The sequence below is a fragment of the Bubalus kerabau genome, chromosome 5, assembly GCF_029407905.1.
Source record: "Bubalus kerabau isolate K-KA32 ecotype Philippines breed swamp buffalo chromosome 5, PCC_UOA_SB_1v2, whole genome shotgun sequence".
NCBI classification, from domain to species: Eukaryota; Metazoa; Chordata; class Mammalia; order Artiodactyla; family Bovidae; genus Bubalus; species Bubalus kerabau.
Genome location: NC_073628.1, coordinates 54,239,292 through 54,261,431, shown reverse-complemented (window position 1 = coordinate 54,261,431; position 22,140 = coordinate 54,239,292). Strand labels below are relative to the sequence as shown.

Sequence of the window (22,140 nt, the reverse complement as noted above, 5' to 3'; positions counted from 1 at the left end):
TTTGTCTCGTTTTGGTACTAGGGTGATGGTGGCCTCCTAGAATTAGTTTGGAAGTTTACTTTCCGCTGCAATTTTCTGGAAGGGTTTCAGTAGGATCGGTGTTGGCTCTTCTCTTAATTTTTGGTAGAATTCAGCTGTGAAGCTGTCTGGTCCTGGGCTTTTGTATGCTGGAAGTTTTCTGATTACAGTTTCGATTTCCATGCTTGTGATGGGTCTGTTTAGATTTTCTATTTCTTCCTGGTTCAGTTTTGGAAAGTTATACTTTTCTAAGAATTTGTCCATTTCTTCCTCGTTGTCCATTTTATTGTCATATAGTTGCTGATAGTAGTCTCTTATGATCCTTTGTATTTCTGTGTTGTCTGTTGTGATTTTTCATTTTTCATTTCTAATTTTGTTGACTTGATTTTTCTCGCTTTGTTTCTTGATGAGTCTGGCTAATGGTTTGTCAATTTTATTTATCTTCTCAAATAAACAGCTTTTAGCTTTGTTTATTATGGTCTCTTTTGTTTCTTTTGCATTTCTTTCTGCCCTAATTTTTAAGATTTCTTTCCTTCTACTAACCCTGGGGTTCTTCATTTCTTCCTTTTCTAGTTGCTTTAGATGTAGAGTTAGGTTATTTATTTGACTTTTTTCTTGTTTCTTGAGGTAAGCCTGTATTGCTATAAATCTTCACTTAGCACTGCTTTTACAGTGTCCCATAGGTTTTGGGTTGTTTTGTTTTTCATTTTCCTTCATTTATATGCATATTTTGATTTCTTTTTTGATTTCTTCTGTGATTTTTTGGTTATTCAGAACCGTGTTATTCAGCCTCCATATGTTGGAATTTTTAATAGTTTTTCTCCTGTAATTGACGACTAATCTTACTGTATTGAGGTCAGAAAAGATGTTTGGAATGATTTCAATATTTTTTTTGAATTTACCAAGGCTAGATTTATGACCCAGGATGTGATCTATCCTGGAGAAGTTTCCATGTGCACTTGAGAAAATGGTGAAATTCATTGTTTTTGGGTGAAATGTCCTATAGATATAATTTAGGTCTAACTGGTCCATTGTATCATTTAAAGTTTGTGTTTCCTTGTTAATTTTCTGTTTAGTTGATCTATCCATAGGTGTTAATGGGGTGTTAAAGACTCCGACTATTATTGTGTTATTGTTAATTTGCACTTTAATACTTGTTAGCATTTGCCTTACATATTGTGGTGCTCCTATGTTGGTGCATACATATTTATAATTGTTATATCTTCTTCTTGGATTGATCCATTGGTCATTATGTAGTTTCCTTCTTTGTCTCTTTTCAAAGCCTTTATTTTAAAGTCTATTTTATCTGATATGAGTATTGCTACTCCTGCTTTCTTTTGGTCTCTATTTTCATCAAGTAACTTTTTCCAGCCCTTCACTTTCAGTCTGTATGTGTCCCTGCTGGGAGCCAGTGTGAGGAACTCCGCCCATGGCAAAGGTCATGAGGAAGGAGGCTCGGCATACACAAAGGTGGGATCGAGCCTCAGAAGTCCCCCTGGAAATTCTTGAGCATCTATCCCCCAAACCGGAGTCTGCCTAGTTTACTGCCTTGTGCTCTCACCTACACCTCTGACTTTACAGGGGTCTATCCCCCACCACCTCTTTTGGAGAGGGAGTTAACTCGGAGCTCCAGTTAATAATAATTCCTGGGCGTGACAGGAGTGTTTCAACCTACAAACTCTTCTGAAAGTTCTCTAGACTGCCTGTCAAATTTGTCTGGCCACATGTGATTGTTCACAGCCTCCCAACCGTGAGAGGCACGAGATGCTTTAAACCTTCTAAAAACAGATTCTTTTGAGAAGTTAGGAAATTATTAGTGTAGTATAGTGGGCTGATTAAAAATTGTATTGGTGAAGGGTTTTTCACTTGTTGGGCTAATGTTTGCTGCTAAGTGTCCACATCCCCTGCACTTATACACATTAATGAATATATAGAAGAAATAAGTATTAACCTTTGATATTAATCATGTTAGACCTTAGGCTAGGCAAATTCTTTCCTTAATTAAAACCCACGACACCCTCACCCTATAGGAATGTAACTTTATCTGGTGCCTTTGGAAGGTGGCATCTGTTTTAGGAATAAATCATCCCTGGAGAAATAAGTGTTCTGGTTGACTGACCTCTATCACAAGGCGAGGGTCATGAATTGTTAACAGGCCCCTTGGCCAGAAGATGATGTAACACCCCTAAGACCTTTGTATACATTTGTATGAAGCAACTGATTTTGATAAAGTCAGGACTGCTGACCCCGCATGACCCTCGTGTTTCATCTCTGTGTATAAAAGCAGACACGAAAAATAAAGAAACGGATCAGTTCCTAGAAAGACTGATCTCCTCATGTCGTTCTTCCTCTCACCTTCTGGCTGAATTCCCATCTCGAGCATGGAGGCTCGCCAAGCCTACTAATTTTACCTGGGCTTCTAAGATCTGACCAGGGAGGCCTTAGTGTCTCCTCTCTTTCGGGAGAATGGGAGGATGCCTGCGGCCTACATAGGTGATGTAAATTCCTTGTCTTGGAATTTTATTGGCTTTCCATGTAAACCTAGTTATTTAGCCTCGTTTCTCCACTGAATTTTCTCATTGAGCTATCCTTACTTAACCACTCTTTATATTTCTAGTTAATATTTAATTAAGCTATTGTTTCCTGATCAATTCTGATGCTGTCCCGCCTTCGAGTTCCCTGGATCCACTGGGGCTGGACCCCGGCATGTCCCCTGTTTTGAAGTGGGTCTTTTGTAGACAACATATATAGGGTTATAGTTTTTGTATCCATTCAGCCAGTCTTTATCTTTTTGTTGGGGCATTCAACCCACTTAAATTTAAGTTAATTATTGATGAGTATGATCCCGTTGCCATTTACTTTGTTGTTTTGGGTTCGAGTTTATACACCCTTTCTGTGTTTCCTGTCTAGAGAAGATCCTTTAGCATTTGTTGAAGAGCTGGTTTGGTGGTGCTGAATTCTCTCAGCTTTTGCTTGCCTGTAAAGCTTTTGATTTCTCCTTCACAGTTGAATGAGCTCCTTGCTGGGTACAGTAATCAGGGTTGTAGGTTTTTCTCTTTCATCACTTTAAGTATGTCCTGCCGTTCCCTTCTGGCCTGAAGAGTTTCTATTGAAAGATCAGCTGTTATCCTTATGGGAATCCTCTTGTGTGTTATTTGTTGTTTTTTCCCTTGGTGCCTTTAATATTTGTTCTTTGTGTTTGATCTTTGTTAATTTGATTAATATGTGTCTTGGGGTGTTTCACCTTGGGTTTATCCTGTTTGGGACTCTCTGGGTTTCTAGGACTTCAATGACTATTTCCTTCCTCATTTTAGGGAAGTTTTCAACTATTATCACCTCAAGTATTTTCTCATGGCCTTTCCTTTTGTCTTCTTCTTCTGGGACTCCTCTGATTAGAATGTTGGGTCGTTTAGCATTGCCCCAGAGGTCTCTGAGGTTTTCCTCATTTCTTTTCATTCTTTTTTCTTTTTTCCTCTCTGCTTCATTTATTTCTACCATTCTATCTTCTACCTCACTTATCCTATCTTCTGCCTCCACTATTCGACTATTGGTCCCCTCCAGAGTGTTTTTGATCTCATTTATTGCATTATTCATTATTGATTGACTCTTTTTTATTTCTTCTAAGTCCTTGTTAAACATGTTTTGCATTTTCTCAATCCTTGGCTCCAGGCTATTTATCTGTAACTCCATTTTGTTTTCAAGATTTTGGATCATTTTTACTATCATTATTCTGAATTATTTTTCAGGTAGACTCCCTATCTCCTCCTTTTTTTTTTTTTTTTGGTTTGGTGGGCATTTATCATGTTCTTTTACCTGCTGAGTATTTCTCTGCTTTTTCATCTTGTTTAGATTGCTGTGTTTGGGGTGGCCTTTCACTATTCTGGCAGTTTGTGGTTCCTCTTTATTGTGGAGGTTCCTCTCTGTGGGTGGGGTTGGATGGCTGGCTTGTCAAGGTTTCCTGGTTAGGGAATCTTGTGTCGGTGTTCTGGTGTGTGGAGCTGGATTTTTTCTGTCTGGAGTGCAATGAAGTGTCCAGCAGTGAGTTTTCGGATGTCTATGAGTTTGGTGTGACTTTGGGCAGCCTATATATTGAAGTTCAGGGCCATATTCCTGCGTTGCTGGAGAATTTGCGTGGCTTGTCTTGCTCTGGAACTTGTTGGCTCTTGGGTGGTGCTTGGTTTCAGTGTAGGTATGGAGGCTTTTGGATGAGCTCTTATCAATTAACGTTCCAAGGAGTCAGGAGTTCTCTGGTGTTCTCAGGTTTTGGACTTAAGGCTCCTGCCTCTGGTTTTCAGTCTTATTCTTACAATAAGACTGAAGACTTCTCCATCTATACAGCACCAATGATAAAACATCTAGGTTAATGATGAAAAGCTCCTCCACAGTGAGGAACACCTGGAGAAGTTCACAGAATTACATGGAGAAGAGAAGAGGGAGAAGGGAGATAGAGGTGACCAGGAGTAGGAGAGGGGGAATCAAAAGGGGAGAGAGCAAGCTAGCCAGTAATCAATTCCCTATGTGCTCTCCACAGTCTGGACCCCTTGGAGAGGTTCACGGAGTTGCAAAGAGAAGAGAAGAGGGAGGGAGGAAGGGGACAGAGGTGACCAGGAGGAGAAAAGGGTGAATGAAAAGGAGAGAGACAGATCCAGGCACTAATCAGGTCCCTAAGTATTCTCCACAGTTCGGAATACACAAAGAGATTCACAGAGTTGGGTAGAGAAAAGAAGGGAGAGGGAGGAGATAGAGGCGACCTGGTGGAGACAAAGCAGAGTCAGAAAGGGAAGACAGCAATCAAGCCAGTAGTCACACTCCCAAGTAAAAATGGGTACTGAAGATTGGGTTCTTAAAGGCACAAAATTGATAGCAAATACAGAAAAGCAAAGATTAAAAATCTAGAGTAGAGCTTAGACTCTGAAAAATACAATATTAGAAAAACAAAACAAAGTCACAAAAATTATGAAATATATATATGAAGTTTGCTTTAAAAATAGGGTCTTTTTTTTTTGCAAGGTAATAGTAGGTTATAAAAATGAAAATTAAAGGAGTAATGTCAGGGGACATTCAGCTTTTAGGAATCCAATATGTTATTCTTTTCTTTTGTGTGCCATTTCTCAAGGATTCTCTATTCCTCATCAGTTGCTGCAGGAACAAGCAGAGCTTCACACCGTTCCCGGGACTAAGATCCTGAGAAAGGGCACCTGCTTGGTCTCTTCATTGACTCCCTCCATTGACCTCACTCAAAAGTGATCTGCTCAGTTATGCCCCTCTCACTCAGGGCATGCAATGCTTTCTGGCCCTTTGAAGATTGTTATTCGCTTGGCTTTGTTTTTGCCCCTCCCCCCCCTTTTTTTTTACTGCCTAAAGCTGCCTTGTATGAAGATATATAAACATGCTTTTCTGCAAACAAAGCACCATTGTTTCACTCGAGACTTGGGTCCCCTGCGTCCCTCTTCTTATTGACTCCAGTCTCCATGTCCCAGTATACAAAGACCATGACAGAGTAATAGATAACTTAAAAAATTAAATATTTAAATAATGATAATAGTAAAAATATATCTAGGAATTTCTCTGGAGCTGTTGTGGGCAATGTGGGGTCAGTTCAGTTTCAGATAGTTCCTTGATCCAGCTTATACTTCTCAAGATCTATAGGCCCCTTCCAATGTAGTCGCTGCTAACTACAGGGTTTTAATCTGTTGCACCTGTCACTTCCAAAGCAGTTCCCTCTGTTTATTTTAGCTTCTTCCATTTGCTGTTCTCTTCAGTGTCTAATTTCTGTCCTGACACAATGGGGTGAAGGTGGTCACTTATTTGGGCTCAGTTGTTCAGTACTGCTGTGGGGACAGAGGAAGACTGCAAATATCACTGACGTGTGTGGGGAGTGCTTGTAGTGTCTTGGCCACATGTGCATGCACTTTCCCACTCTACACTTCTCAGGCTCTAGGATGCTCTGCCAGGGAACTATCTGAGGCGGGCCCTGGGTTGGGTGCACTTCCAAGGTCTAAGCCGCTCAGGTTCAGGTTCTCAGGTAGTCCACAAAGGGGCAGACTCTGTTGGGCCTGCGTTTTGTGCCCTTCCCAGGTCCAAGCAGCTCAGGCAACCAGGTGCTTGGTGAGTGCTGTCTCCCCAGGTGGGGAGTGCATCTTATCCCCTCCCTGGTCCCAGCCGCTCGGTTTCCTGGGTGGCAGCAGGTGCGCCCATCTCCAGTGTGCCATATGTCTCTTCTGGGGAGCTGATCTCTGGCTGCGACCCTCCTGGCAGAAGTCAACCATCCAGAATCCCAAGGGGGTTTGATTAGCGACTGGGTGCCTGCTTGCAGCTTGGTAGAGGATGCCTCTCTGGGGCCGAGTTTGCCTCTTTCCAGCTCTGGCTGCCCACCTCCTGCCTCCCTGTCTCCAGTGGGGGATGGGCTGACCTGCCGCCATCTAGCTCTCCTCATATTCACTCAGTCCTTTGTTTTTGAGTGGGCCTGGCAGTGCCTTAGGTTAGTTAGGGCTTTTTGCAGGATACTTCTCTCTCTCTCTCTCTCTCTCTCTCTCTCTCTCTCTTCCCCACCTCTCTGGCTATCCCTCAGTTTGGGTTGCTATCTCATGTTAGTTCCCTAAGATTGCCCCCCTCAGGTCATTCGGGCCCAGTCCTTACCCTAAGCAGTGCAGCCTGCACCTCCCTGTCCCGCTTGCTGATGGTGGATGCAAGCGCAGGGAGTTCCAGTTAGGCACATGATCTGTGGGTTTTATTTATTTATGTATTTATTTTTCCTCCTGGTTATGTTGTCCTCTGAGATTCCAAAACTCCCCACAGACCCAGCGGTGAGAGTGTTTCCTGGTGTTTGGAAACTTCTCCCCTTTTAAGACTCCTGTCTATTCTGCCTGTCCCATTCCTCTACCATCTTAGGACCACACCCCCCACCCCCATATTATTTTAAAGAAACTTTATTAATTTCAATGTTTATAGATGTTAAATTACCATGTCAATTCTTTGTTATACATGTGAAACTAACATGTAAATTCTTCCATATAGAAAAGTTAGTCATTGTGGTTACCTGATTTTTTTAGTTGTTTTTTTTTTTTTTTTCCCCCGATGTGAATATTGAGTCCTTGTTGATCATCATAAATGTATTTGAAAACTTTTAAACCTTCAACTTGGATAATCATAGTTTTACTCCTTTTTTAATATCTAGGTCATTCCTTTAATCTTTACCTGCCATTCCAGAAGACATAGATAAGAAGTTAGAGTCGTTAGTGTGCTGTTTACAGGAAAAGAGGCAGTAAACCATGTGAATGTTCAAATAGGGTTGTAAAAAATTCATTTATTCTTGAAGGATAATTGCTTTCCAGAATTTTGTTGTCTTCTGTCAGACATCAACAAGAATCAGTCTTAGGTACACCCATATGCCCTCCCCCCCAAACCCCTCTCCAATCTCCTTCTCCATCCCACCCTTCTAAATTGTTGAAGAGCCCCTCTTTGAGTTCCCTGAGTGATAGGGCAAATTCCCATTGGCTATCTATTTTACATATGGAATTGTTAGTTTCCATGTTACTCTTTCCATCCATCTCACCCTCTCCCCTCTGTCCCTTCACCCATGTCTCTAAGTCTTTTCTGTCTGTTTCTGCATTGCTGCCCTGCAAATAAATCCGCCAGTACCATCTTTCTAGACTCCATACATATGCGTTCAGATCAGATCAGATCACATCAGTCGCTCAGTCGTGTCCAACTCTTTGCAACCCCATGAATCGAAGTGCGCCAGGCCTCCCTGTCTATCACCAACTCCCGGAGTTCACTCAGACTCATGTCCATCGAGTCAGTGATGCCATCCAGCCATCTCATCCTCTGTCGTCCCCTTCTCCTCCTGCCCCCAATCCCTCCCAGCATCAGAGTCTTTTCCAATGAGTCAACTCTTCACATGAGGTGGCCAAAGTACTGGAGTTTCAGCTTTAGCATCATTCCTTCCAAAGAAATCCCAGGGCTGATCTCCTTCAGAATGGACTGGTTGGATCTCCTTGCAGTCCAAGGGACTCTCAAGAGTCTTCTCCAACACCACAGTTCCAAAGCATCAATTCTTTGTCGCTCAGCCTTCTTCACAGTCCAACTCTCACATGCATACATGACCACTGGAAAAACCATAGCCTTGACTAGATGGACCTTTGTTGGCAAAGTAATGTCTCTGCTTTTGAATATGCTGTCTAGGTTGGTCATAACTTTCCTTCCAAGGAGTAAGTGTCTTTTAATTTCATGGCTGTAGTCACCATCTGCAATGATTTTGCTGCCCCCCAAAAATAAAGTCTGACACTGTTTCCACTGTTTTCTCATCTATTTCCCATGAAGTGATGGGACCGGATGCCATGATCTTAGTTTTCTGAATGTTGAGCTTTAAGCCAACTTTTTCAGTCTCCATTTTCACTTTCATCAAGAGGCTTTTGAGTTCCTCTTCACTTTCTGCCATAAGGGTGGTGTCATCTGCATATCTGAGGTTATTGATGTTTCTCCCGGCAATCTTGATTCCAGCTTGTGTTTCTTCCAACCCAGCGTTTCTCATGATGTACTCTGCATACAAATTAAATAAGCAGGGTGACAATATACAGCCTTGACGAACTCCTTTTCCTATTTGGAACCAGTCTGTTATTCCACGTCCAGTTCTAACTGTTGCTTCCTGACCTGCATACAGATTTCTCAAGAGGCATAGTAATACAATAAATAACAAAGAGAGTTAAGAAAAAGTAAGTTCCTTTAAGCTAGAATTTAGCATACACCTGAGAATGGGTAGCAGGATTATGTTTAGAACTCTGGGCCTAGTTGGGAGACTAGGTAGCCATCTAGAGACTGCCTTCTCAAAATGGGACTTCATAACAATATTTTTATATGGCTGTCAATTCATAAGTATTAGTTATGATTATATTCAGTATAACTGCAAAATCAACTCTGATACCAAATACTAAAATATTTCTTGTGTTTTCTGTGACTTCGTATTTTTTAGAATTGGCTTTCCCAGAGGGAATGGGAGTCATGGGACATTTGCTACATACTGCCTCCTTCTCAGCTGTGTCCACATAGTATATCACCTTGTTTTAGTATTTGTAATGAATTAAGAGTTCACACGGGAGGTTGCTATAAAGGAGTGATGTATCACTTAAAAGCAGTATATAGAAAGTCAATTCTGATTCTACTAGGATGCCCAGTCTATTGAGTAACCACGTCTAATAATGTGTTGTCCGTAAATACCAATTAATTTAGCACCCTTAATCAGTCATATGGTCAGGACTATGGTAAGAAATCATCCACTGTTTCTTTTTTCACTCCTGTACTTTTTTCTTTTCTATCCTCCCCTTGCATTTACAGAATATTTTCAGTTATCTCCTAGAATAGTGACTACAGGCTCTAAACTCAACGTGTTTTGTCTTTTTTTCTTTTAATCTATACAACTGAGTCATTTGCTCTTGTCTTTCCATGAGCTTGGTAGATCCAGGATAAACAAATTCAAATAAAATGCCTACACGAGTCCCTTCAACACTGGACGATGTGAGATAGGAAAACTAAAAAATAGAATCCACTTCAGTCAGTTCATGTTGATCATTTTCTTCTCAGTCAATACATTTTATAAAATAATGAGCAGTTATTTTATCCTTCAGGGTCCCTGGATTTGTACATGTATTGGTTTCTTAAAGATTTATTCTATACTGTACCCTGAAAGTTTTATATCCTAAATTTTCTGTAAACACTCCCTCACTTCAGGCCTGCATCACCTTATTATTCCCAGTATTAATGCCTTCAGATTCACCTTCCTCCGGTTATTCGTATGCCCTTCAGATTCCTCCCTCCCGTGGTGTTTAGAATCATCAATCTCAAAAGCACACGTGACCATGAGGCACTCTGAGTCACATTAATGTCTAGACTTCTTAAAGTGCCACTGATGCTCTCATAATCTGACTTATGCCTGACCCTCTATCTCTAGACTTTTCAGTCCTTTGCAGTAGAATTCTGAACTGCTGCTGGTGCCCTCACCACTTGTCCCTGTTGCTGTTGTTCAGTCACTCAGTCATGTCTGATTCTATGCGGCCCCAGGGACCACAGCACACCAGGCTTCCCTGTCCTTCACCATCTCCTGGTGCTTGCTCAACTCACGTTCATGGAGTCAGTGATGCTATCCAACCATCTCATCATCTGTCATTCCCTTCTCCTCACGACTTCAACCTTTCACAGCATCAGGGTCTTTTCTAATGAGTCGGCTCTTCGAATCCAGTGGCCAAAGTACTGGGGCTTCAGCACAAGCCTCAGTCTTTCCAATGAATGTTCAGAACTGATTTTGTTTAGGATTGACTGCTTGGATCCCCTTGCAGCCCAAGGAACTGTCATGAGTCTTTTCGAACACCACAGTTGAAAAGCATCAGTTCTTCGGTGCTCAATCTTCTTTTTTGTCCAATTCTCATATCCATACATGACTACTGGTAAAACCTTTGCTTTGACTAGACAGACGGACCTTTGTCAGCAGAGTAACGTCTCTGCCTTTTAAAATTAACGTCTCTGCCTTTTAAAATGCTAAGTTTGTCATATCTTTTCTTCCAAGGAGCAGGCGTCCTTTAATTCCATGACTGCAGTCACCATCTGCATTGATTTTGGAGCCCAAGAAAGTAAAGTCTATTTCTGTTCTCATTGTTTCCCCATTTCTTTGCCATGAAGTGATGGGACTGGATGCCATGACCTTCGTCAGTCCCATTCCTTCACTTTAGACAAATATCTACCCTGTGGTGTGTGTGCTTCTCTCCCCATCTTGCTACAGCCTGAAATGCTCTCCCTCTCCTGCCCTTTGTTCTCTTGAATTTTGTAAGTCTGCACTCAGGCATTATCTCTAGAAAAGCCATCCCTGACACCTTTCTCTACATTTTTCGTTAAACTCCAGTGCCTAGTACTGAGCGGAAACCCGAGAAATAATTATTGAATAAGAGACACTGGGCTCTGTATCAACCTAGAGGGGTGGGATGGGGAGGGAGAAGAGAAGGAGGTTCAAAAGGGGCGATATATGTGTACCTAAGATCATGGCATCTGGTCCCATCATTTCATGGGAAGTAGATGGGGAAACAGTGAAAACAGTGTCAGACTATTTTTGGGGGCTCCAAAATCACTGCAGATGGTGACTGTAGCCATGAAATTAAAAGACGCTTACTCTTTGGAAGGAAAGTTATGACCAACCTAGATAGCATATTCAAAAGCAGAGACATTACTTTGCCAACAAAGGTCTGTCTAGTCAAGGTTATGGTTTTTCCTGTGGTCATGTATGGATGTGAGAGTTGGACTGTGAAGAAGGCTGAGGGCTGAAGAATTGATGCTTTTGAACTGTGGTGTTGGAGAAGACTCTTGAGAGTCCCTTGGACTGCAAGGAGATCCAACCAGTCCATTCTGAAGGAGATCAGCCCTGGGATTTCTTTGGAAGGAATGATGCTAAAGCTGAAACTCCAGTACTTTGGCCACCTCATGTGAAGAGCTGACTCATTGGAAAAGACTCTGATGCTGGGAGGGATTGGGGGCAGGAGGAGACGGGGACGATAGAGGATGAGATGGCTGGATGGCATCACTGACTCGATGGACATGAGTCTGAATGAACACTGGGAGTTGGTGATGGACAGGGAGGCCTGGCGTGCTGCAATTCATGGGGTCGCAAAGAGTCGGACATGACTGAGCGACTGAACTGAACTGAACTGATGGATAATTCATGTTGAGCTTTGACATAAAACAACAAAATTCTGTAAAACAGTTATCCTTCAATAAAAAAATTAAAACAAACAAACAAACAAAAAACACAAAAAATGCTATATATACTGAGGTGACTTTTAAGAGCTTGTCCTCTGCAGTCTAGGAGCCAAGAGGATAGACATATAAAGAAATAATTTACAGTTCAGATCTATATCTATCACTAGGAAAATCTAGAAAGATACACTAGAAAAATCTTTAAAGTACTAAGGGAGCTACAAGGAAAGGTGTACCTCTATCAGGGGAAAGATGGCAGTAATCAAAAACAACTTCACAAAGCAGGTTGAGCCTTAAAAATGAAAAGTAATTTGTCAGAAAAGTAGAGGGAAGCATTTCAGATGAAGTTAAAAAGCTGATAAAAGCTAAAAAGGAAGAGGAATTTTGTAAACCATGAATAATGTTGCAGCTGATGCTTGGCATGTTGTTAAAAAGTCCTGTTATGAAGTAGAGAAGAGAATGTATGGTGACTTTATGTGTCTGTCCTGTATTTTGTTTGGTTTCTGATTGTTTTGTTCACTGCTGTTTGGATCAATCTGTGACTGAATCTTTGAGCTGTTTGTGTGCCTGTAACCTGGTGACATCTGGTATTTCCCAAATGGTTTGTTGACGTTTTTAGGTCATTGGAAGTAGTTCTTAAATAAGTAAATATTCAGCTGAAGATTAAGATCGATTTAATCTGTCACTTCATACAATGTTTTAGATCTATGTTTTAAATGAGGTGTATGTCTTTTATCTAAACATTCTAAGTAATTTTAACTAAACATGCAGATCTGTCAAGAGAACTAGACTTGGAAATGATAACAGAGGAAGAACAAGGAAAACTTGATGAAGATGAGAATAACCATGCACAGGTATGTAAAACTGTAAATTTCAATATCTGGTGTAGTACTGTATGAGAAAATGTATATGAAACAAGGCAAATTAGAATGGAAAGATAAGTTAAAACCCATCACAAATGAGTTAAAGCAGAAGTTCAGTGAAATTTTGTGAGGAATACCAAATTACCATTTGTCCTGAGGAAGATCCACTACTTGACAACCCTAAGGAAGGAGCAAACCAAAAGGAAATATCTCCTAATCTCACAAATAATATACCTGATTGTGAGGAAAAAGATGCATTTGGAGTATCTGTCTCTCTAATATTCCAAGCATTTCCTGGACAAAAAGAACCCTGTCTCAAAAATGTTCGTCCGTGGTCTGTAAACTCTGGGTCCCTTGGATAGACTTGTGGGTCATCTTCAAAGTTTTTTTTTTTTCCCCTAAAAATAAAGTAGACTTTGAAAATTATCAACTAGACTTTGAACATGTGTTTATGAAAATTGAGGAGAGTTTTTATAATGATACAGAAAATTAAAAAAGTATGGGAGCTGGTAGCTATATTCAAAGTGAAAGACCAAGAGACTGATATGCAAATGTCACAAAATATGAGGCAAGATCCCACTAATAGGAAATTAGACATGGGACAGGCATGCCATTCTAGTCTGTGATTTGTCTACCCTGGTAAGATGAAACATAGAATTTAAATAAAAATTCACGTTCCCCTTGCTGTTGTTAAAATACTGATCTGAAAAATAAAGCAATACAGGACTGATTCCAGAAGCCACTGCATGCAGATAATTGCAGCACTAGTGACAATAAAAGCATGGAACCCGAATTGCAAAATGAGAATTCTTCTCCACCTAATAGTCAAGGCGCATCTGAAGTGTATGTAATGAAGAATTAGAGAAGGATATGCAGAGGTTTAAGAATGAAATAGACATGTTTCAAGTAGAGTTTCTTGCTCTGGAAAAAGAGAAAATTTAACTTCCAAAAGGGTTTCTAATTTTCTCTTGCTTTCGTTTTTCTCTTTCTTGATGATGTGGTCCATTTTGATTTTCCATTTATGAATAAAGTAGGGTCATCCAAAGAGGTAATTGTGTAGAAATTGATTACTATCTCAATAACAGGAATTCAATAAACTATTTTCATGGCTTTTGTCCTTCAATCAATTCTAATATCTAATTCTTCTCCGTTAGTCTTCATATGGACTGGAAAACTCATTTAGCTGTGTACCATGTGGTCTTCTGAGCCAGAATAAACACCAAGGAAATTGCTTAAGAAGAATAATCAGCTAGGGTTTTGCATCTTTTTTCCCCCCCTTTAACTCTCTTGGGTTAAATATAAGTTATATTTCCATAGAATGGGAATAAAGCACTGACTGAGAGATGGGACATGAACTTGTGTTCCCTCTAATCTCTTCATTGTGCTTGAATATGTGTGATCTTCTCTGCTTTCTGCAATCGCTGGACACTTAGATTTCCAGCATGGCTGCTTCAGGATCTTTTTAATAACAAATATGTGTGCTCCCACATATGCTTTAATCAGCACTCTCAGATGTTTCTTTTGAGACAGATCTTTCCATTATGTTGTTTACTAAAATGTAGAAAGTTTTGACATGTGTGATTTTGTTACACAGATAGTGTGTGTGTGTGTGTGAAAGTTGCTCAGTCGTGTCCAACTCTTTGCGAACCCTTGGACTGTAGCCTTCCAGGCTCCTCTGCCCATGGAATTCCCCAGGCCAGAAAGAATACCAGAGTGGCTAGCTGTTCCCTTCTCCAGAGGATCTTTCTAACCCAGGGATCAAACCCAGGTCTCCCACACTGAAGGTGGATTCTTTAATATTTGAGCCACCAGGGAAGCCCATAGGTAGTATAAACCCTGAGCAAAAAAGAAAAAAAAAAGTGTTTATCTACAAAGGAGAAGACTGAGTTCTGAGATGCTGTGAGATTTTTCTTTCTTCAGTAATAGTTTTTTAAAATTGTTTGCTCTTTTGTGTAAGAGGTGCTTTGACTAAGTTTGAACAGCAGCCAAAAAGGCAAAAAAAAAAAAAAAAAGAAAGAAAGAAAAGAAAAGAAAAAAACCTCTATGTAGTCTCCTGTTTAAAAAAAAAAAAAAAAAGGAGATGAGCCCTACCCTCAACTAAGGCATTGAGTTACTGTGCCAGAGTCACACTTTTAACTTATCTGATTAATCTGATGAGTTCATTTGGTAACATATAACATTCAATGTTCCAGAATTGTATCATCTCTTTTGGTGCCATAAAATGCTAGGGAGTGCCAGTTTAGGGGCCTTAAACAAAACCTTGAACCTTTTTTTTTTATTATTTTATTGCTGTTTTTGGTAAATAGTGGGGCAATACTAGGTAGTTATTTCTATACCCTCTATCTGTAAGGTTTGATGGTTATTGAATGTGGAATTGGGAAGCATTACTTATATTCCAGAATTCCACACTAACTAACAACTCCTCAGCTTCATTCTGCTCCTTGTGTTTTGGTAAACTCTGGTTCATTTAATTTAGTGAACACTGTCACTATTTTGCTATCTCCCGAATCCAAGTGAAAAAAGAATTGTAAAAGGCAGAGGGGAAAGAATAGCTTTAGTGCAGAGAGAAGAATGTTTCCTTTCTGAGGCACAAAGGTGTCACATCCTCTACATCCAGCTGTTTAATGGAAAATCCAGGTGGTAAAGACCAAAGAGGACAGATTTTGTGTCTTTGTCTATGCCAGTCAGATGGGGAAGACTGAATACGAATAATTGCATTTTATTAAGAAAGCCATTTTTGAAATGTTGGGAATTTTGTTTCTTTTCCTCAAACAGAAAGGAGCAGATTTTACAGAAATTTAAGTGACTTGTAAGTGATAAAATTAAAATAAACACAAAAATATTTTTATCACTTAAATTCAGGGCAAGCACTGAGTCAAACAAGAAAATTGAAAACAAAGATCTTTATAATCAATGCATAGCAATTATTCTTAGTGTCAATCTTCCATTAAAGGTTGAAGAAGAAAAGAAGCACAAAAGTAGTGAAGTGGAAGTATCAGAGAACATATGTGATGCTGCTGATGAGAATGGATTGTTTCAGCAGAGAAAGAGTGGAGGAAAGAGCAACCAAGAGTTTCCTGCTATGCAGAATGAGGGTTCTGATAGGTAATCCTATATCAATATTTAACAGCATGTCCCTTGCTATTTTCCTATAAAATAATTTCTAACTTGAGCTAATGTTTATGATATACAGATTTTATATTTTACAAGAGAAATAGTTATTTTTAATACTCTTGTCCTTTAGCCTTATTACTAGAGTTCCTTTGTTAACATACCACCATGTTACATATTAGAGTATTCTGGATTTGACTGCATATTTGCCTTAATCAGTGTGTTGTATATTTAAATTTGTTTTTGCCACTGATGAACATCCTTTCATTTCAGTTTGAGGACTTCTTTCAGCATTTCTCATGAGGTGGGACTAGTGGTGATGAACTCCATCAGGTTTCCTTTGTCTGGAACAGTTTTTATTTCTCTTTCATTTCTGAAAGACAACTTTTCTAGAAAGAGTACTCTTGGCTGGCAGGTTTTTCCCTCCTAGCACTTTGAGTATGTCCATGGATGAAGGCCAAATTGCTGTTGGTGGCGGGAGAACCGGGGAGGCATCTGTCTTTCAGACATGATGCTGCTGTTGCCGCATCATGTGGGTGGTTTAAAAGTGAGCCCTCCTCCCCGGCCAAATATTTCCTTGGTTTCTTCTTTTATGGTATATGTGCCTCATGTCTTTTAAAATACCACCTAAATTAAGTGTGGCTTTTTTCTGTGAATTATCTTTTTCATTTATTTTTGGCTGTGCTGGGTCTTTGCCGCCGCAGTGCTTGGGCTTCTCAGTGTGGTGGCTTCTCTTGATGCTGAGCGTGGGCTCTAGGGTGCTGGTGTCATTAGCTGTGGAGCACGGTTTAGTTGCACCATGGCATGCGGTATATTCCTCGACCAGGAATGGAACGCCTTCCCCCTTTATTGGTAGGTGGAGTCCTAAGCACTGGACCACCAGGGAAGTCCCTAAATTCACCATTATTATATTTAGAAGCAAAACAATATAGTGTAAATCTACTTAAGACTCCCATGTCTAAGAGTCAAGGTGCTTAGCCAGTGGACTCCAGGTTTTCAGTGTAGCCCTTGAGGTTCTTCTCAGTGTCTTTCCAGATGCATCTCTCTACTTTCTTCCATGTATTTTGTGCTCTTCCTTCCAGGTTCCTTGGAAACAACCCAGATGCCCTGTGCCTGATGTTTGTGCTCACATTCGAATCTCCAAGTAGAATGATTTTCTCCCTTTTCTGTTTCTCATGACCTCCTTTCTTCACTTCTTCTGCAAATCCTTCCTTATTTCATTTATCACTTTCATATGTCAACTTTTATATATCATATTGTATAATAATCATATCTGGGTTTGAAGGAAGAATTTGTTTTCTTGCATATGGTTGGTACTCTATAACTGTTTTGTGAATTAATCAATGCTTTAAGATGGGTAAGAGTTGGAATTTTATAAGAATTGTTTTTTTTTTTTAATTGTTTATCAGTTGAATTATTAAGAAACATTGGCTCTTTTGTGGACTTTTTAAAGTAGCGATCCTGGTGTGCACAGGAAGGAAGTAAAGAAAAAGAACAATGACAAATGGACACCAGAAGAACGTGTGATTGCATCAATATTTGAAAAGACCGATTCACTGACTGGTGGTCTGCTGCACGTGAATGATGACAGCATTTTAAGGGAAGTGGATCAGGGTGATGACAGGTACATTCTCCAGATTCCTTGTTTGTAGGGGAAGAAATATTAGCACTGAATACTTCTTCTGGAAATAGAGCAGCATTACACAGTGCTCAGGCCAAGACAAGAGATTGCTCAACTCTAGAGGACGAACACTGCTGAAAGGTTAAGGTAAGGACGAGTGCCTTTGGCCGGAAGTCATTTCAGTAAATAGTCCCCTTGGAAGCTGGACTGTAATGAATACACATTCAGTAGGGAATGTGTAAACATTCAGTAGGGAATGTTATTAGGGCAGGCAATGAAGAACTGGATGGTAATTGAAGAGGAATGTGGAGTTCACAGGTATCACTTGTTTTATGTTAAGAAGGGAGCTTTTAGAGTATGTATGCTATTGGAGGGAGAAGGCAATGGCAACCCACTCCAGTACTCTTGTCTGGAAAATCCCATGGGCGGAGGAGCCTCATAGGCTACCGTCCACGGGGTCGCTAGGCATCAGACACGCCTGAGCAACTTCACTTTCACTCTTCACTTTCATGCATTGGAGAAGGAAATGGCAACCCACTCCAGTGTTCTTGCCTGGAGAATCCCAGGGACGGGGGAGCCTGGTGGGTTGCCGTCTATGAAGTTACACAGAGTCGGACACGACTGAAGTGACTTAGCAGTAGCAGCAGCATGCTATTGGAAATGAGCCAGCAGAGGGCGTGTTTATTTAGTTTAGTCTTGTTTGCATTTCCAATACTAGAAAGCTTATTGATTGTATGACATTATCTTTAAACTATTACAGTAAAATAAATGATGTTAAAGCTGGTTTTAGAAAAGGCAGAGGAACCAGGGATCAAATTGCGAACATCCGCTGGATCATGGAAAAAGCAAGAGAGTTCCAGAAAAACATCTATTTCTGCTTTATTGACTATGCCAAAGCCTTTGACTTTGTGGATCACAATAAACAGTGGAAAATTCTGAAAGAGATGGGAATACCAGACCACCTGAACTGCCTCTTGAGAAATCTGTATGCAGGTCAGGAAGCAACAGTTAGAACTGGACATGGAACAACAGACTGGTTCCAAATAGGAAAAGGAATACGTCAAGGCTGTATATTGTCACCCTGCTTATTTAACTTCTATGCAGAGTACATCATAAGAAATGCTGGCCTGGAAGAAACACAAGCTGGAATCAAGATTGCCGGGAAAAATATCAATAACCTCAGATATGCAGATAACACCACCTTTATGGCAGAAAGTGAAGAGGAACTAAAAAGCTTCTTGATGAAAGTGAAAGTGGAGAGTGAAAAAGTTGGCTTAAAATTCAACATTCAGAAAATGAAGATCATGGCATCCGGTCCCATCACTTCATGGGAAATAGATGGGGAAACAGTGAAAACAGTGTCAGACTTTATTTTTTTGGGCTCCAAAATCACTGCAGATGGTGACTGCAGCCATGAAATTAAAAGACGCTTACTCCTTGGAAGGAAAGTTATGACCAACCTAGATAGCATATTCAAAAGCAGAGACATTACTTTGCCAACAAAGGCCCGTCTAGTCAAGGCTATGATTTTTCATGTGGTCATGTATGGATGTGAGAGTTGGACTGTGAAGAAGGCTGAGCGCCGAAGAATTGATGCTTTTGAACTGTGGTGTTGGAGAAGACTCTTGAGAGTCCCTTGGACTGCAAGGAGATCCAACCATTCCATTCTGAAGGAGATCAGCCCTGGGATTTCTTTGGAAGGAATGATGCTAAAGCTGAAACTCCAGTACTTTGGCCACCTCATGTGAAGAGTTGACTCATTGGAAAAGACTCTGATGCTGGGAGAGATTGGGGGCAGGAAGAAAAGGGGATGACAGAGGATGAGATTGCTGGATGGCATCACTGACTCAATGGACGTGGGTCTGAGTGAACTCCGGGAGTTGGTGATGGACAGGGAGGCCTGGCGTGCTGCGATTCATGGGGTCACAAAGTCAGACACGACTGAGCGACTGAACTGAACTGAACTGTACATAATACTTCTGTTCATATATAGTTTTATGGTAAGGGCTTGTTCATTGGTTCTGAAGTGTAATATTTCTATGTAATGGAATATGCAGATGATTGCTTAAGTTAATTATATCATATATAGACTTTCAAAAATTACATAATTGTGAATTTACAAACACTTAGGCTATACTGAATAGGATATGGTCATTTCTTGATGATTCTAGTTGATAGTAAATTGGTGAGTAGCTATGATTTTGTAAGGTGCTCTGAAACATCACATCATATTAACTTCATAGTTGTTTATAGATTCCAGGGAAAATGGGAAGATTTTGCTTATATTCAATAGGAAAACATTATTAGCAGTCTTTCACAAATTATTCCTTTTACATGATTAAGATCTAAATGACAAAATCTGTGCTTCCTTTACTAAGCGTGTCATTAACACATATTGTGTGCTCAATACATGTATGTCAGATGCACGAAGAAACAGTAGAATGGGTGAACGAATTCATCAATAGGCATTGATGAATTTCTTTACAGAAAGCAAAACATTGTTGACAGTAGATTTGCAGGCTTGCCTACTTCTGAAGTCTTTAATTTTTTAGAAATATATTTGAAGATTCAGAAATCATTATTTATAGCTATTGGTAGGCCTGAAATAATAGTATAGATACATTTGCTATCATATTACTTAAAAAAACTTTTCAGTATTACTTTCTCAGCATATTTTGGAAGAGCAGTGTTGAAGCCAGACTTCCTGGGTCTGTTGGTGACATGCTGAGTGGGCTTGGGCAAGTTCCTCAGCCTTTGTGTGCTCCATTTCTTCCTATACCTGTCTCCCAGAATGACTGGGAGGATTAAAATGCCTTTATGACATGTCAAGTGTTTCTAATGATGCATGGCCGATGCATAGAACGTCCTCAAAAAGCTAATATCTTGGTTATTCAAATGGATTTCTTTCTTAGAAGGACTGAAGGAATACCTCCCAGAAAGGTCATATTGCCATAAAAGTTAGTTCCTATGGAAAAGGACAGGTGCAAAAAACACTGGTATACTGTTTCCTATCACACAACGCAAGTAACTTTATGTTTTTCCTTTTCCTTGGATCTAACTTTAATACTTGGTTAATATTACTGATATATTTTCTGTGTCCTTTAATGCTGCTCTTATTTATTTCTGCATCCTTTATAGACAATTACTTGCCAATGCAAAGGGCTTATATACAAAAGAAAAGTTGAGGTATTGTTTGTATTTTTGAATATTTAATATTAACCTGAAAAGAATCATTTGTTCTTTTAGGCCTGCAAGGAAAACACCGTATGAAAAGAAGAAGGTATAGTAAAAAAAAAAAAAAAAAAAAAAAAAGAACTTTCAAAAATATCCTTGTGGAAAATACTTTGTCAAAGGAATAGTGGTAAAATAGAAAATCTTCCTTTGTTGTAGAGAAGTTTACTTTGAATACATCATTTAGAAACACTGTTGATAAAGTTATCCTTTTGTTAAAAATCTCTTCTTTTAAGAAATGTCTGATTTTGTTTTGATACGGAGATTTATTACCTCTGTACACTTGGTGTGTTTATACATATTTTAAGGACATTGTGAAACAGTACTGTTTACGTGTAGGTCAAAGAACAAATTAATTACATGAACGAACTGGATGACTTAACTCAGTCATCCGAGACTGTTTCTGAGGACGGTGATGTGCTTTACTCTATGAATTCCACATTGCAAGTAGAACCTCTCAACGTGGGGTGTAAAGGTAGGACTGCAGTGTAAATGTTAACGGAAAGCCTGTCTGTGTATAGAGTAGAGATATATGCACACCTTGTCAGTACTGCTCTAGAGCCAGGGATATGTTACAGTGCTGTGCATCTCAGAAGTTTGATTTGCATTAAAAGGACATGAAAGTGAGTGTATACTCTGAGCCACAGGCCTATGATACTCTCACTCACTGTACCTTCTGTTGACTCTTCTTCTTTCCTATGCCTTCACCCATGGTCAGGTCAGCATCATTTTCCTCCTAGAGTAACTGAAATAATCTCAGGACTTCTTTCCCTGCCACTCCACCTGGCACAATCTCGGTCTGCACAGCAACTGTAATTATTGCCTATTTTTAAACATTCAGGTCTCATCATGCTACCCCCTTGCTTCAAGCCCAACTGTTGCCTCGCTTTGCTGTGTGGTTAAAGGTCACAATTGTGTGGTTCCATCTGGTTTTAGTTTTCACACTTATTTCTACATGAATTCTAGAATCAGCTTGTCAGTTCCCTAAAATGTCTGCTGGTCTTAACGTTTTCATTTTACTTCAGTTCAAAATACTTTGTACTTTCTCTTTTCATTACCTCTTTGATCCAAGGGTTATTTAGATCAGTGTGATTTAGTTTCCAAATATTGAGAGTTTTCCAGAAATCCTTCTGTGCTCTTGCTTCTCATTATTCGTTAGGTGCATCCAGAGGGACCCTGGGGTTAGGGCTGATTATTTTCTGCCTTGGAGGCAAGACCTTGCTGACTACCCTGTTCATTCTGCTGGTACCTAGGAGTTTTTCCAGCCTGGTTCATGAGAATAGATAGAATTCCTGGGACTGAGTGAGCAGCAATCACCGGTTTCTATAGTCTTTTCAGATGGTTTCTCCCTGGTCTCAGGTGGTTTCTCCCAGATGGGCTCTGTTCGTTCCTCTGCTGAATACCCGAGGGGCTCCTCCTTAGATCTCCAGGGTCCTTTTGCTCTCTCTTCCACTCTCTCCTCTCTGTGGTTCTGATCTGTGGTCTCTGCCCACTTTGGTTTCACCAGACTGTCAGCTTCATCTCCTCTGTCAGGGAGTCTGGCTAACTCAGCTTCCATTC

At 40.1% G+C, this 22,140-nt stretch overlaps 1 protein-coding gene across 1 annotated transcript in view; it reads left to right on the top strand.

Moving 5' to 3' along the window:
- LOC129652735 (ankyrin repeat domain-containing protein 30A) overlaps positions 1-22,140 on the top strand; it is a 141,991-nt gene that overhangs the window by 113,570 nt on the left and 6,281 nt on the right. Inside the window, exons 2-3 of the mRNA XM_055581665.1 lie at positions 12,526-12,608; positions 15,571-15,722. Of these exons, the coding sequence (XP_055437640.1) occupies positions 12,552-12,608; positions 15,571-15,722 (209 nt within the window). The 5' untranslated portion in view covers positions 12,526-12,551. The remainder of the gene's footprint in view (positions 1-12,525; positions 12,609-15,570; positions 15,723-22,140) is intronic.